Below are 16,807 nucleotides of genomic sequence, written 5' to 3' on the forward strand. Positions count from 1 at the left end.
AAAAATTTTCGTACATATCTGAACGTCACGACCAGTACAGCTTTCTACATAGCCTTATAGAGATGTTCATTTAGACCCAACTGTTTTATGTTCTCTAGGAGGTTTTTGGGAATTACACCAGTAGTAGATAGAACAATAGTTATTGTCTGGGTACTTTCTATTCTCCATTGTCTCCTGATTTGTATTTGTAGATCTCTTTACTTGGCGATTTTTTCACACGCGTACACGCAAATTATTGGTGTTAGGTATTGCCACATCGATAAATGTTTTTTGCCTAGTAAGTTTATTAACTAGTATGAGATCCGATCTGTTATGTGCTACTGGTTGATCTGTGAGCACAGTGCGGTCCTAGTATAGCTTGTAGTTGTTATTTTTAAGCATTCTGTCAGGGACGTATTGATAATAAGGAAGATGGTCGATTTGGAGAAGTCACAGTTTTTGAGCTAGTTCTTGGTTGTAAATCTTTTATAATTGAAATAATATTATTATTATTATTAAAACTAAATCCTGGTCTCATTTGTGAACAAAACCTTTTTCCACTGCTCAATAGTCCAATTAATGGGCTCTGGCAAATTCTAATCAACACCTTTCGTTGTTTTGGAATTTTGGCAGGGTTTCTTGGTTTTAGGTTATTATCTTTTAACCTTGGTCTGACTGTTATCATGGACATATAATACTAAATAGACTGATCGTTGCAATACCAGCCGGTTCCCCAGTGCGACATAGAAAACTGATGCACAACAGTCCCTGTATCTCTTCACTCATCACGTGGTCGATAAACCCGGCCCATTATACAGAGATGCAGAGACTGCCTTGCATCAGTTTTCTCTGTCGCACTGTATTGCAGCAGTCAGTCTATTTTGTATAATATATGTTTATGGATTGTTACAGTACTAGCATTATTCTGCCTTGCATTTAACAACTTTTTTGAATATGCATAGATGCAAATAAGTGATTTAGTAAGCTTCAAAGAATTAAAAAGCTGTCAAAGCGAGCCACTTCTGTATGTATCTTTCTGTGAATGCCCCTCATTAGATAGAGTTACAATTTTTACTACTTAAACTTCATGGCCCTGTCTGACTAAAAGCATTATATTGTTTCACAAAGTAAAAAAATGTAAACAAAATTTGATTCATGTTTTGTCATCGTCCGTTGAAACTACTGAACCGCCAACGAATCTTACAATTTTAGTGAAACATCTTTCAACAAAACACTCAAAAATGTCAAAATTATTCATCTGTCAAAATTGTTGCACCGCCTGCTACAAATTGATATCGGTCTAAAGTTTAGCTAAATGTTTGACAATCATTTAGTTACTAAATTATTCCATATTTTTGTCCATGAGTGTGTATTTTGTAATATAATACCACACCAAATGACACATTTGTTTATAATTCTTATTAAATCATAATACCAAGGATTATTAAAATTAGAGTTCTGCATTTTTAGAAATATTTGTTGAACAGCTCCTTCAAGACACTGATTGTTAAGGCTTTGGTTAAGCTTTCTACACTAGAATTTGAGGACCGGTCATAACGACCGTATCCTTTTTTAAAATCTTTATCAATCTCATAGTTTATTTATCATAACCTTGTTGTTTCTCAGGTCTTTATCAACTATTATCATCATATATCGTCGCTGTATGCAATAGTGGCTTAACTCAAAAATTGATAAAATTGAGTTAACATCGCCAAAGGGGTTAAAAAAAGCTCTATTTATGACTTGCAAAACTGGCACAATATTAAGAGCAAAAATGTCCGCTAGACGTCATTAATGTCGCTATGACATGTTGTCGGTTGAGATAAATTGCTTCTTGCAGTACTGGCCCTTTTTAGTTGTGCAGTGGAAGACGAACTGTGTCGATATCAAGTTTCTATGCAATACTGGCACTTTTGAGTTCTGCCACTATAGAAAATAATTTTAGATATTTTTAAACAGTATCAGTCAGAATTTTGTAATCAATTTGGATCAGAATCTAAAAGGTTATCAGAAAAGAAGTGAATTAATCCTATTTCGAGCAGCAGCAATGTAAGTAATAATATCAATAGTATTTTAATGTATAATTCCAAATAATCGATTTAGTAGAAAACTTTAGACAATTTTTATAAAGGCTATTCTACATCAGTTATCAGTAGTAATATCCCTAGGACATTGATAACAGACGAGATAATTTCATGACAATCGAAAGCTCGTTCCTTGGTAACAGCACGAAGCCGAAGGCTGAGTGCTGTTACCAAGCAACGAGCTTGAGAAATTTGTCATGAAATTATGAGGCATTCATCAATGTCCGAGGGATATTCGGCGGATAATTTTTCGAAAAAAAAAATCATAACTCAACATAACGAAACATTTATTTATTAAAAGTACAGTTAGTGAAAGTACAATTATTAAAATTTAAGTTAACAGTAGATTCGTTGCTGTTCTCTACTATAGAAGATCTATTACCACGCATAATATTTATAATCTTGTTGTGGTGTTCTTGATCGAGATTTAAGTATGAATATATTTGTGACTGTAGGTTGTATTTCTGGGAATTTTTTCTTTGATTAGCGCATTTATACTTTGAACATTCTCATTGCCGAAATGTGACATTTTGAAATTTATTTGGATGAAGTTGTCAAACTCGATCGTGTTGTCATAGGGATTGAAAATTGCACTGAATGCAATTATCAGTCTAATGTTGACATGATTGGGTGAAATTGTTCCACATGACACAAAATGACGAAATTTGAATGGTTGTTAGAACAGTCCAAAAATTATCAATGTAAGCATGCGGTAACAGATTAAATATTAATAAAAAATGGGCTAAATTAATTTTAGCACATATTATGATATGCCCTATTTTAACTTTATATAAATATCAAAGTAAAAAATAAATATTTTTAATTACATATTTAATTATGTAGGTATCAGAAAAGACTAGCCGCTGCACTATACCTTAAAGCAGAACTAAACAAAACCTACAAATCTGACTTGTAGTTTAGGTCTATCTTGCAATCCATGCAGAAAAAATTCACGTTACAAGAATAAACACAGATCTTTGAAAAATATTGGACAATGGGAAGTATAAATCAACAACGAAGTTAAATTCTGAGATCCATGTCTACAATTAAACCAACATATCGATATGCAGATAAAGGTAATATATCAAGCCGTGGTTATAATCATGCATTTTATTTAGAAAACCGTGATCAGAAAAATAGGAGTGTGCAAAAGACTTTATATCCACCATTGGAGTTGTTCCTAATAGATGTATTCAAACTGTTATTGGGAAGACGGAAAGTGGCTTTATAAGCAAAAATCAAAGAGGTAAACATAGCATGCATAACGAAACTATGGACAGGGTTCGTAAACACCTTTCTTTAATTCCGACAATGGAGAGCCACTATTGTCGAGTTAGTACTTAAAAAAATATATAGAAGGATGTAAAACATTGACAGATCTGTACAATGATTATAAAGCTGATTGCCAAAGAGACAATGATGAATTTGTAAAAATTGGTTTATATCGTAAACCTTTTAATTATGAATTTAACTATGCATTCTTTTCTTCCAAAAAAGATCACTGTCCGTATTATGAAAAATACCAAAAGTCGAGCAGTGAAGAAAAAATTGCCGTAAAAGATGCTTATAATAACCGTCATAGGGAGAAAAACTTAAGCCGGGAGCTAAAAAAACTTGACAAAGAGAATGTAACTAACTTACAAAAAGTTGCTTGTGTTGACCTACACGCTGCTCTGCCGACACCAGAAGAAGACGTTTTCGCTTTTTATTATAAATCTAAGCTGTCAACATAGCATTTCTCTATATGTGAACTTCAGAAAAAGGGACTGAGAAATGTGCACAGCTATGTTTTACACGAAGGAGAAGACAATAAAGATACCATATAAATTGATTCATACCTGCTGATGTATTTGGAACTAACATCTATAAAAACTGATTCTGATGATTTGAAATTCATATTTTACTCAGACAATTGTGGTGGCTAAGGAAAAACCAAGTACCTAATTTCAATGTATCAGTACGCTGTAATTTATTTCAAAATTTCTTCTATAACTCATTGTTATTTAGTTGTCGGCCATAATCAAAATGGGGGTGACAGCTGCCACTCTATAAAAGAAAGAAATATCATCAAAGCTTTAAAAAGAGGGCCTATTTATCTACCGACTCATTACGCTACGCTAATCCGAACTGCTTGTTTTAAACAACCATTCAAAATACACGAATTATATCATAATAATTTTTTTGACCTAAAAAAGTTAAATACTAAAACAGCGACACTTTTCAATAAAGATGTCCAAGGAAATAATTTTCATTTCAACGATATTTGTGAAATTCATGTAAAAAAAGCTGTGGTAGTCACTATTATTTTAAAACTTCGTTTACACAAAAGGACTACAGATATTATAGAACTAGAAAAGGCTTACACTAGCAGCCTGCCAATAACTGAAAAGAAGAAAAAAGACCTTACTAGCCTTTATGAAGACAAGAGTGTTCCTCCAATCCACACTGATTTTCACCGACATTTAAAGCATTGTTAATCATAACTTTTTCCATTATTATCAATATATACTTTTTTTATTTCGTACTTCTCATAGTTGTTAATAGACACAATTTTCTCATTTAAGTAACTTGTAGTATTCTTTATTAAACCTTTATTTCAGTTGATAGGAATAACAAAAAAAAAATTGCCAGTTTTGTCTGGCCTTTGGGTTGTGCCACTATTGCATACAGCCGACGATATAAACTATTCAATTTTTTTTTTCGATTTTAAGTACATAGGTTGGGCTTATTTTACTACCTAGTACGACCGGTGCTGGTCAGTTTGACCGCTGAACTTTCAGATTAACATATTTATCTTCTTTTTGGCTATAAATAAAAAGATACTGTGCAGAAAGTTTGTTTAAATACACATATTTTTTATATTTCAGACATATTCGTACTTGTATCAACTATAAAATTAACAAAACATCTTTATTGTGCACATACGCAACCATTATAATGTGTTGCGAGTCAAAAGTGGCCGCAAATAGTTTTAATTTAATGAATAATAAGTAATTTTTTCACAAAAATTCAATTAATTGTTAAATAAAGTACGCTGCTCATGACGTATATGCATGTTTTTTATATCAAATTAAAGCTATTTTATTTAATATGATGATATAGGTTGCCTTGGAAAAAGTGGTGGCAAATTAGAGTTGGCAGTCTAGTGATATAAACACAGCTTTAAAAACGTTTATATTTACAGCGTGTATTTACTATTTAGGTTTCATGTGATTTCTTACTTTTAGTTCGGTCATTTCATTTTTGAGTCGAATGTGTCTAAGGCTTTACAATTAGTGATGCTTAACTAACAATTTCACTTCTATATAAAACATCCAATCTAAAATCCATAAACGCATAGTTTGTTGAGAGGATCAATTAAAACATTACAAGTTTTCAAATCTAAACCTTTATGTACCTGCTCATCTCCTTGATGAAATCATCAAATGACATACTTATTCATATTACAGTTACACTAAAATGCATGCTCTCGGCTTTCAAAAAGCATTTACATGAGATTTTGGAGCAAGATTATCTGATAAAATAAAATCTCTTGTTTATTATTTCTGAAAATTTTTTTGTCTCTTATTTATTGACCATAGTTGTCGAGGTATTTTATGTAAATAAATAAATTAATTAAATAAATAATTTCTGTACAAAACTTTAGTTGTAATATTATTTTACAATTTTTCTACCGTAGAACTTCATTAAATGCACTAAAAACACCTTGGTGAAATAAAAGTTGTGCAACTGCTGTATAAGAATACAAAATTGCTGTTCATAAGTCCGGCGAAACAAAGGTGACGAAAACTTTATTTGTTTTAAAAAACTTAGAGCCAAGGCGAATTATATCTTAAAACGCACACTAGAATTCAAGCTCTTTTACATAAAAGTAATTTATTGATCAACAAATCGCCAATGTAATCGCCGAAAATTTCTATTAAAGATTTAAAAACAAAAATGTATTCAAAGAAACAAATTATCCTGTACAATATCCTTCCCAATCTCTCAAATTCGACTCTACTCTCTTAAATACTCCATTTTTCTCTACAGGAACTCTTAAATATTCTTTCAACTTGCAAAAATTCAGCTGCAGGTCCCGATAACATCACCTTCATATTCCTCAAAAATCTTTCCATATCTGCCGTAAAAAAATGCTTATACTATACAACACAATATGAACCAATAACAAATTTCCAATATTATGGAGGAAATTTAGCTTTATACCAATCAAGCAACAGGACAAATCCCCGAATAATACAAATTCCTACCGTCCTATTTCACTGACATGCACCTTATGTAAGCTGGTAGAAAAACTAATAAACAAAAGACTTATGTGGTATCTAGAAAAACACAAAATTTTAGACTTAGCTCAATCCGGATTCTTTCCATCACGAAGCACGGCTGACAACTTAGTAATGTTACAAATATAGATCACAACCTCCTTTCAAAATAAGCAAGATCTAATAGCAACATCATTTGACATCGAGAGCGCCTTCGACACTCTATTACGTTCTACTGTATTGACCAAATTAAAAGAATACAATATTAAGGGAAATATTACCTCAAATTACATTAAATGGTACTTTGCTCACAGTAGCTAATAAACACAAGATACTAGGTTAAATTTTTAATAGTCGACGATAGTCGACTAACAGGGAAACCACAGATTACAAACGTTAAAGCTAATTGCCTAACTAGATTAAATCTATTAAAATCTCTAGCAAACCATCACTACAGAGCTGATGAAGATATCTTAATTGAAGTATATAGATCTCTCATTCGCTCTCAACTGGATTATGGATGCTTTATATACATGTCAGAATCAAAGACTTATTTAAGGACTTGCCATTATTAAGAATACCGTATTACAAATATGTCTCGGAGCTTTCAGATTCAGTCCTGCCGAAAGTCTTCGCTATGAAACAGGTAAACTTCCCCTTTCGCTTCGCAGGCAACAACTTCTGTCATACTTTGCTAGAGTTTCTTTGAATCAAAACAACCCTATATATAAGCTAATATACAAACCCTATAATTGTGAGCCTAACAATAAATACCAGACATTACCCTCAATTTTACTTCCACTTTTACGACTTGTTGTTTTTTCAATAACAGATACTCATATTCTGTCATCAACTGCTCCTTTTATTAATAACATACCAAAAATTAACCTTTCGCTTAATAATTATCAATATTGCAATATTGTTTACATTTCAAAAAATTGTTTTGCTATTTTGCGTGTGTTAGTTAGTTGATATGGACCGTATTTCAAAAAATCTGAGCCGAGATAAATGTGTTCAGGCAATTACTTTAGCTGATGTAGGGTTAAGTTATCGTGAAATTGGCTTGAGATTAGGAGTATCTTATACTACATATCACTAGTTATTCAACGTTTTTGAGAAACAAACGACCATACGAGACGGCGTGGACAAGGAAGAAGGAGACTTACAACACCACGACAAGATCAGTTTATCAGGCTTCGTGCAATAAGAGAACGTTTTCTCACAATGAGATATTTACAAATATAAGTGGCAAATGTTCATAATATTCAAATTAGTAGAAACACTATACAAAGGACTCTCGCTGAACAAGATCCTCATATAAGGATACCAGTCAGAGCACCAGCTTTAAATGTAAATCATCGTAGAAGTAGATTATAATTTGCCAGAGAGCACCTTGACTGGAATGTTGATGACTGAGAGCACGTGTTGTTCACTGATGAATCGAGGTATTGCTTATATAGCTCAGATAGACGTGTGAGAGTTATTCGACGACCAAGAGAACGACCACATTGTAATATACGACATATTACTTTATTCAATGGAGGATCTGTAATGGTTTGGGGAGGAATATCTCTTACAACGCGGACGGACCTTGTTGCTTTACGAAGAGGTTCCTTAACAAGTGAAAGGTATATTACAGACATTTTGTCTAATCATGTAGTTCCATTTGATCCATACATAGGAAACAATTTTCTTTTAATGCATGATAACGCTCGACCACATGTTGCACGTGTGGTCCGTGAATATTTGGACGAGGTTGGAATACAAAGCTTGAACTGGCCACCCTGCAGCCCCGGTCTCAATTCCATAGAAAATTTGTAGGATATTATTGATCGTTAACTCAGGAGCCGATAACCACCACCTGTCTCTCTTGATGACATAAAAGTTATGGTGGGAGAAGAAGTTTGGGATGCAATTGATCAAAACCAGATACGCCGTTTGATTTTAAGTATGCCTCGTCGCTGTGAAGATGTAATTAGATGTAGAGGTGGAAATACTCGGTATTAAGTGTTTTTGGGAAAGAGAAATTGTTAAAGATTATTTGGGTTATATTTTCTTAGGGTTTATTTGTATTTAATGTCAATAAAGGATATGTAAGTAATGTTTTCTTTGCTTTAAATATTATTAAAAACGTGTTACATTTAAAGTTCTGTATAATTTTTGATAATAGAGATATCGAGATAATTTTTTTACGAAAATCTGTAAAAAAATGAATCTATCTCAAAATATTAATAAAATGTAGTGTTTATTTCCAATAAATTCCACAGGGTGTTGCAAAGAACGATGAAAAAACACAACTTTATTTGTTTAAACACCTTTAGACTTTAAACACCCTGTATACGGGTTAAACGTTGATATTAAAAAAAAAAATTAGGACCTATAATATGAAAAAAACATCATCAAAATTCAATCATTTGTTCAGAAGAAAAATAGCTTCAAATAGCTTCAGAAGCAATAAACTGTCTCACTTCTTCTGGACCAAACATAACATTAATGTGGATTCCTTCACACGTTGGCATTTTAGGTAATGAGCCAGCTGATACTACTGCAAAAGAAGCAATGACAACCAAATCAGACATCAAATCTGTTTAACTAGCATCAGATTTAAAACCACTTTTCAGAAAAGTCCTGGCAAAAACAATGGTAGAATTCAACCTCGAAATTACACAAAATACAACCCACCATCGAAACCTTTCAGCTACCTAACTTAAGTAGAATATACAAATTAATCGTTCGCAGGCTAAGCATTGGTCACACACCGTTAACACATGGACACCTGATGGCTTCGGAGAATTCACCTGTTTGTGAAAAGTGTAGTGAATCATTAACCAATCAACATATTTTTACCCAATGTGTCAAGTACGAGCAAGGACAAAAAAAATACTTTATACAAGGTCTTACAACTTTTATCTCAGCCAATTAGAACTTGTTCAGAATGTACTAGATTTCCTTCGAGACACGAACTTGTATTACAACATTTAGTGTATTATTTTTTATTACTTTCTCTTTCACATATTCTCTTTATTGTAAATTATACCTAATGTAATGTAAAATATACTTACGATTCTCCAAAATGTCTGGTTTCTATCGAACCTGAAATAAGTTAAAAATATTTAATTTAATGACAAAGTATCAATTTAAGAGTTCCATGCCAGACAGGTAAAATGAAAATGAAGCACCGATTTCAATCAATATCTTTATTTATAAAACAAGTTTATAATTGATTTGTCCAACTTATTCTAAATATTTTTAAGAATATGTAACATACAAAAATTTTTACATTGATTTCTGTAATACCTATCTTAAGTACTTAAGAATAAAAAACTTGAACCTATGCTGTTTTACAAAACAAAAAGTGTATGAGAGAAATATGTTTCTTAAAATATTACAGTTACAGAAAAAGTAGTGAATTATACATTATTTATACATAACAGATTGCTAATGATATCTTATCATTGTGGGTATTTACGTCATAAGCTGCATAAAGTAACTACCTACTATAATATCAGTGGACTGTTAGTGATAGTTATAAATATGATTAAATTTGCAGGAAAATGATACTCTATTGAATACTGCGTATTCTGTTAATGCAGTAGGCCATGTGAAGTAACTTTCACATACAAACGAGATATGAAATAAATGGTAGATATGTGTTTTGTAGTATTATGAATAATTAAAACATGTGTAGGAGAAAACTCACGAAGTTGTGAAATCCAAAATGAGATTAGTATATTTAAACAACGGATGTAAAAATATTTTTTTAAGGTATTAGATAGTCAAACAAAAATTACAAATGTATCAAACTTGTTGATCATTTTATTGTGATAATAGTAAAAAATCCCTAAAAATTTAAACGGCTCAAGTATTTTGAAAACTTAGGTTGTACACGCTATAAAATTAAATTATTAAAGAGTAAGAAAGCCGCAGAGGCAGATATGTATCCAGAAACACTCAAGTTGCTTACTTGATGAAATAAATTTAGACGTTATTGTAAAGCTCTACTGGCCAGATTACAAGATTGAAACTACCCAAAACACCACGTACATAAGTCTGCAAGGACCACCAGCTAATAAGCCTAATGCGCCACTTTTTAAACATTTTCTTAAGAATACTGCACACGAGATTATTTAAGAAATGTAAAGAGGTCAGTGACTGGAGTCAGTTTGGTTTCAAAAATGGATTTGGCACGAAAGAGGCGATCGTCAGTGTGCAAACATTAATACAGAATTGTTTAGATCAAAGAAATAATGTTTTTTTGTTTCATCGATTATAAGAAACCATTCGATAACGTTAAACACAATGATAAAATATCTACAGTTGGGAGTTGGGATTGAAAGCCAAGCATATAAAAGTTATCGTCAATCTGCGATATTCAAATTATTCATCAATATTTAAAATTACAACGAAACTGAAGAGTTCTCAATAAAAAAAAGCAAGGTTGTAGACTTTCTCCAATGTTCTTTAACTTATACGTAGAAAAACCATTCGCAAAATCAGTGGCATACTCTAATAAGGGTATTAAAAGTAAAACGGCATATTTATTAGGTATGCCGGTGACAAAGCTATAGTGGCAGATAACATCAGAGACTTTTAATGTCTTTTAAATGATCTAACACTTGCAAGTGAAGCTTTGGATTTGAAAATAAATATCAAGATGACAAAAAAAATAATTATATATAAAAATAATTTCCCCAATTGCAAAGAGATATTGTAGCTGGAGAAGAAATGAAACAAGTCAGGCAGTTTTAATACTTGGGTTGTCTGGTAAACAGTAGTTGAGAGCCTAAAACTTAAAAAAAATAGCAGTGTAGAACAAGTCAGAATAGCTTTTTTGAAACTTCGTAAATTTCTAACTGATCACAAGTTGGATTTCAACCTAAAATACAAGATACTAAAGTGTAACGTTTGGTCTGTTCTGTTGTATGGAATGGAAGCATGGACGTTAAAGGCCAGATCCATTAACAAGCTAGAAGTTTCTGACAAAGTCAGAAATGATTAAGTATTAAGAAGAAATATTATGAAGACATATTTTGATTATGTAAAAAGTAGGAAGACTGCATATTTAGGACAAATATTATGAGGAGAACGATACACTATTCAGCAACTAGTACTAGATGGAAATTTAGGGGGTAAGGCTGGTAGAGTCATGGCTGCATGAAATTCGCCAATGGACAGGAATCCACAGTTATGAAATGCTTCACAATACTGCTATTATATCGAATATTTCGACGGTTTTTTCGTGACAGTAGCTAGGTATTATTTGTTGTGAAGGACTACCTATGCGTAAAATATTAAAATCATTTAGGGATATACAATAGTGACCGCCTTTGCAAATTTCGTAATTTATTTTAAATTTTCTTTAAAGTAAAGAAAAAACTCTTCTGAACTTTACCTTTTAGTTAAATAGTCTGTATATATTCGTAAGCCACTGGATTTATTACTTCTTTCCACTGCATGACGTTCAAAAATGTTATCTAGAAGCAAACAATATGGAACGACTGGACTTAAAATGTGGACATTCCAAAGAATTCTAACGATCTTCTAAACAGAACGGGAACGATTGAAAATGTAATAAATATTACAAACGTATATAGATCCTAAGTACCTATAATTAAAATACGTAGAAGAAGTATTCTAGGACATGATTACCAAGCAGGTAGATACAACGTGATCGGGAAAAAATACTACTGGACACAAAACAACTTGACAAGAGCATACAAAAAGATTAATTTGCCATAATTGTGGTAAACTTTCATTAATAGAAAGAACGCGTAAAAGAAGAAGAAGATAAAAAGCTTAAACCCTTGTTTATTCTACAGAGATGAGTTAACAATTAGACCTAAATAACTAAGTAATACAAATTTACAACAACAAATTAATACATAAAATACCATTAGAAACTGTTATGTATATGTAGTTGATTGAAATAATTTTATTATAAAAAATAAAAAAACGGCCATACTATTTAGCGCCCTGTGAATTTAAATTACAAATAATTAAAGTTGATGCAAAATAAAATAAAACCAACTGTATGAGTTTATCCTGTTCATAAAAAATACAATTTTTATTTGGACTTCATCGTCAACTAAATTACACCAATAGTGAATCATGAAATTGACAGCTAAGGATAGGTAGATTATCGATTTTTTTTTAGAAGTGTCACTTATATGTTAAAACACGTTTTTTTTTAAATATTCATTGTTTTCAACTGTTAAAACATAGTTACTTAACCACAAAATTTACTTGAAATAAAAGTAACAACTATTTTTATTAGAAAAGTTTACATACTAATGATAGTTATGCTATCACATTCCAAGAGCTTTTTTATAATAGACACCAAATGTGACTTCGGAAATGCAATAGTGTCAGTTTAATATGATAAATAAAGGAAATAATCTTCTAATTAAAGCGGAGTGCTGTAGGGAGAACATTGATAGATGTTTTAATAATTATTATTTTGTCACAAAAATATTGAAATTAGCAAAAAAAAAAACAGTGCCGATTGAAACTTCAACACAACGACCTATATTACGTCTACAAATTTGTTTAAAATCAAAGTATTAAGGCGGTCTGATAAGTTATTTACCTCGCCCAGAGATGTGTTAGTATAACTCCATGTAAAATTCATTTTAAGCAGCGGCTGATTATACGCAGTCACTTTTAGGAGTTGGAGAGCGATAAAACTATTAAAAAAAATGCCTGAGCTGGTGAAGAAAGCGAGGAGATTGCCGTCAGCGGAAAAGGTAATGAAGTCAGTATTTTTCTAACAAAAAAATGACATCTTGATCGACACCTTACAATGGATTATAAATTCACCATTAGATACCCAAAAAACAAGTAGTCGTTTAACTAGTGGGTACAACAGACTGTTTATCTTTAAAGAACACTACAAAGATGTGATCGACAGGAAAGATTGGGATGCGAAATGAATTTTGCTGACTGACTATATTAAAAACGCCGCAAGATACTATTTTAACTTTGAAACTGAACCCAAGCTTTTATTATATTAGACTTATTTAGAGCCCTCATGAGGTGTTAAAACATCCATCATTTTTCCCACATTTTGCTCCTTAGACTGGTCAGCGCAGAGTGCCGTGTCAAGAAGCCATTTTGGTTATAGATAAGTTTTTTGTAACATTTTCAGGCAAACACTAAGAAAGGAGAATACCTTATTACAGAAGAAGACGTGGTTAAGTTGAAAAATAAAAGTTTCTTGAAAACATAAATTATTGTTTTCACTAATATAATACCACACAACTATCAATAACGCAACTACAGTGTAATTCTTAATTAACAAAAGACTTTTGATTAATCACAACCATTTTTCGTTTAAAAGGCTGTCTCCTCAAATAAAATACTCCAATAAACTCTTTATTTCAAACAAAAAGTATTTATTCATTATAATATAGCACTTACTTTACTTTATGTACACAAACCGTTCATTATCTTAGACTTGCTGCCATCTGATAATACTGATAATTGTGGAAATTAAACATTTGTATTACTTTTTGTTAGAACATTATTCAAGTTGGTTTTATACGTCAAAATGTTGCATCAACATAAAGTGCAAAATATTCTATAAAACTTAACTAAGACAAATTATACTTATTGTCCTTAGAGTACAAAAGCATATATAGCAAAAATTTTAGATCTTGATATAACATACATACTTCTATTGGAGAGATCGGTTTTGATTTGGTCAGTAAAAGAGCAGATAATTCCAACAATAAAAAGGCCAAATTACAGTTAAAAACATCCAAAATTATTTTTGAGACAAATTGTGGATAAGAAATATATCTACATATAGTTTTAATAAGTTAATTCAAAATATTTTCATTACTTTAGATATCATCCAGTGCATTCGGTTTTAAAATATATGCATGTAGATAAAAACGGAAACAGAGTATGATTAAATTTAATTAAGATATATATCAATCATGAAATTTACATAAGATCAAGGACGTGCACATTTTTATTAAAAAAATTATGTGCAATTCAAATTGAAAATGACAAAACAAAAACTGGTTTGGCAAAACTGGTTTGAACATTTTTATAAACAAAGAATTAATCTAATGCATTTTAAAAATAATTTAGAGCGACAGTTTGCGAATTTTATCTGCTCGATTAGATACTTACAAATTTGATGCAAACTGCATGTTAACTCAAGACCACGACAAAAATGACAGTTATAGTGTTCGGAAACACTTACATCAATATTTTTTTTACTTATAATCAAGATTAAACATAATTGGAATGTGTTTTAGTTTTCTTAAAGAAAGATGGTGCAAAATTTACACGGTAGGCAATTACCATATTACTAGAACAATCTATTCTAAGCACCTGCCAAGAAACAGTTTTATTTTTGTTATGTACGGCTTAGTAAGAAGAAGATACATGTCTAATAAAGCTGCCAAAAATTTGAAGTAACTGCCATTCTATATACAAATACCCGAAACCTACATTGAGTATTGAATAAGACCAGAAAATAGAATAGATACAAAATATATTCACTTGAGCAACATATAAATAACCTTCTCCTTGCCAATAACGTTACTCATCACTATGACTATAGCATGTAAGGCAAATGTACGGGGCATCTGAATTATTGTAGAAATGATTATTAAAATAAATAAAAATTAATTTTGTAGGAGTTCCCTAATATGGGCTATCCTTATCTGGTACTTGCGGTGTTGTCAGATCTTCACACTTCTGATCAGTGTTTCTTGGCAACGTTTGCTGATAACACGGTCATCCTTTCGTCGCGCACATATTCGATCGAACCATCTAGAAGGTTACTTCTTCTTCTTCTTTTTGTGCTACTCCTATCGGAGATTGGAAATTATCAAGGCTATCCTGACCTTGTTTACAGCTGACCTAAAGAGCTCATTAGTGGCACAGCCAAACCACTCTCTCAAATTACGCAACCATGACATTCTGCTACGGCCTGGGTTCCGTTACAAGAAGAAGGTTAGAAGTCTACTTAAACACCATTCAGATGTGGTTAAGAAAATGGCGAATCGAGGTTAATAAAAGTAAATCAAACCATGTAACTTTTACAACTAAACGTCTGACATGTCCACCTGTACAAATAAACAATCAAGATATACCACAATCCGATAGTGCAAAATACCTTGGTATTTATCTTGATAGACGACTTATTTGGAGAAACCACATCTTCAATAAACGACAAGAACTCGGAATAAAATTAAAATAACTTTATTGACAACTTGGAAGAAGATCTAAACTATCAGTAGAAAATAAATTAGTAGTGTTTAAAGTAATTCTAAAACCAATCTGGACCTATGGCATTCAACTATAGGGGTGTGCAAGCGAATCCAATATTGAAATCATGCAGAGGTTCCAATAGAATGTCCTAAGGCAGATTGCTAATGCACCATACTACGTCCCTAATGAAGTCATACATCGTGATCTCTCTGCGAGTGTTGAGCACGAAGAAATAAAAAAGTGTAGTGATAGGCATTTAAAGCGGTTAGTAATTTACCCAAATTCGAGTACGGTAAACCTATTGGACAACAGCAGCGAAGTGAGAAGACTAAAGAGACACAAACCCTTGGACTTACCCGATAGATTTTCATAAGTAAATTGTTTAGAATATAAGAATTTTTTTAAATATTAATGGTAATTATTATTCGTTCATGTTAATTTCTTTGTTTGAATTATCAAATTTAATTATTGTCCAAACAGGAGAGATGGCAAATCTTGACTTGGAAAATAAAATAAAAAAAAATGTCTTAACCGTAATCCCATAATAAAGTCTACTGTAAATAAAGTGATATAAAAGTTAAAATTAGTGTGACAATGGGAGGAAAAGGATAATGGTAAAAGAGGACTTGAAATGTTAAGGTCCAAGAAGCAATGACAGCGAGGAAATAACTGGATTGACAGATATCGCTGGCGCAAAGGACGTCAGATTGGGCTGTAAAACAGACTAGCTGTATCGCTGTGTATGTATGTATGTAAGTTTAACGTAACGTTTACCAATATAAAGAAATACAAAAAATTTAACGATTATAAACCAATTTGATACTGTTTCATACAGTTATTGGGAATTTTACAAAAAAAAAATATTTTTAATAATCTAAAATAGTTAAATATACCGTAAAAAAAGGAAGATTTGACAACTATACAAATACCATATGAAGATCGGCCATATTATACAATTCTCATACAACAAATAATATAATTATTTGTTTACATTAAATAATAATTATATAAAAAGATGTGAAAAACGATCTGTTCTAATAAATTTCTTATCTACGGTAATTGACTACCCTATATATTAAACGTACAAATATATTTCGATGGAAAAAATCACAAAAAATTTACTAAAATTTGCCACATTTTCAACATTCAAAAATTTTGAAACATACATGCACTACCAACTGCTAGGTAAAGTTAAAAAATTATTTTAAATATAATTTGATCTTATGGCAGTATTTTTGTAATAAACTTGGAAAGAAG

General features: G+C 31.5%; 1 protein-coding gene across 1 annotated transcript in view; it reads right to left on the reverse strand.

Moving 5' to 3' along the window:
- Fas3 (fasciclin 3) overlaps positions 1 to 16,807 on the reverse strand; it is a 127,041-nt gene that overhangs the window by 14,954 nt on the left and 95,280 nt on the right. Inside the window, exon 9 of the mRNA XM_072521658.1 lies at positions 9,388 to 9,418. Within this exon, the coding sequence (XP_072377759.1) occupies positions 9,388 to 9,418 (31 nt within the window). The remainder of the gene's footprint in view (positions 1 to 9,387; positions 9,419 to 16,807) is intronic.

Source organism: Diabrotica undecimpunctata, chromosome 2 (assembly GCF_040954645.1).
Source record: "Diabrotica undecimpunctata isolate CICGRU chromosome 2, icDiaUnde3, whole genome shotgun sequence".
Lineage (NCBI taxonomy): Eukaryota > Metazoa > Arthropoda > Insecta > Coleoptera > Chrysomelidae > Diabrotica > Diabrotica undecimpunctata.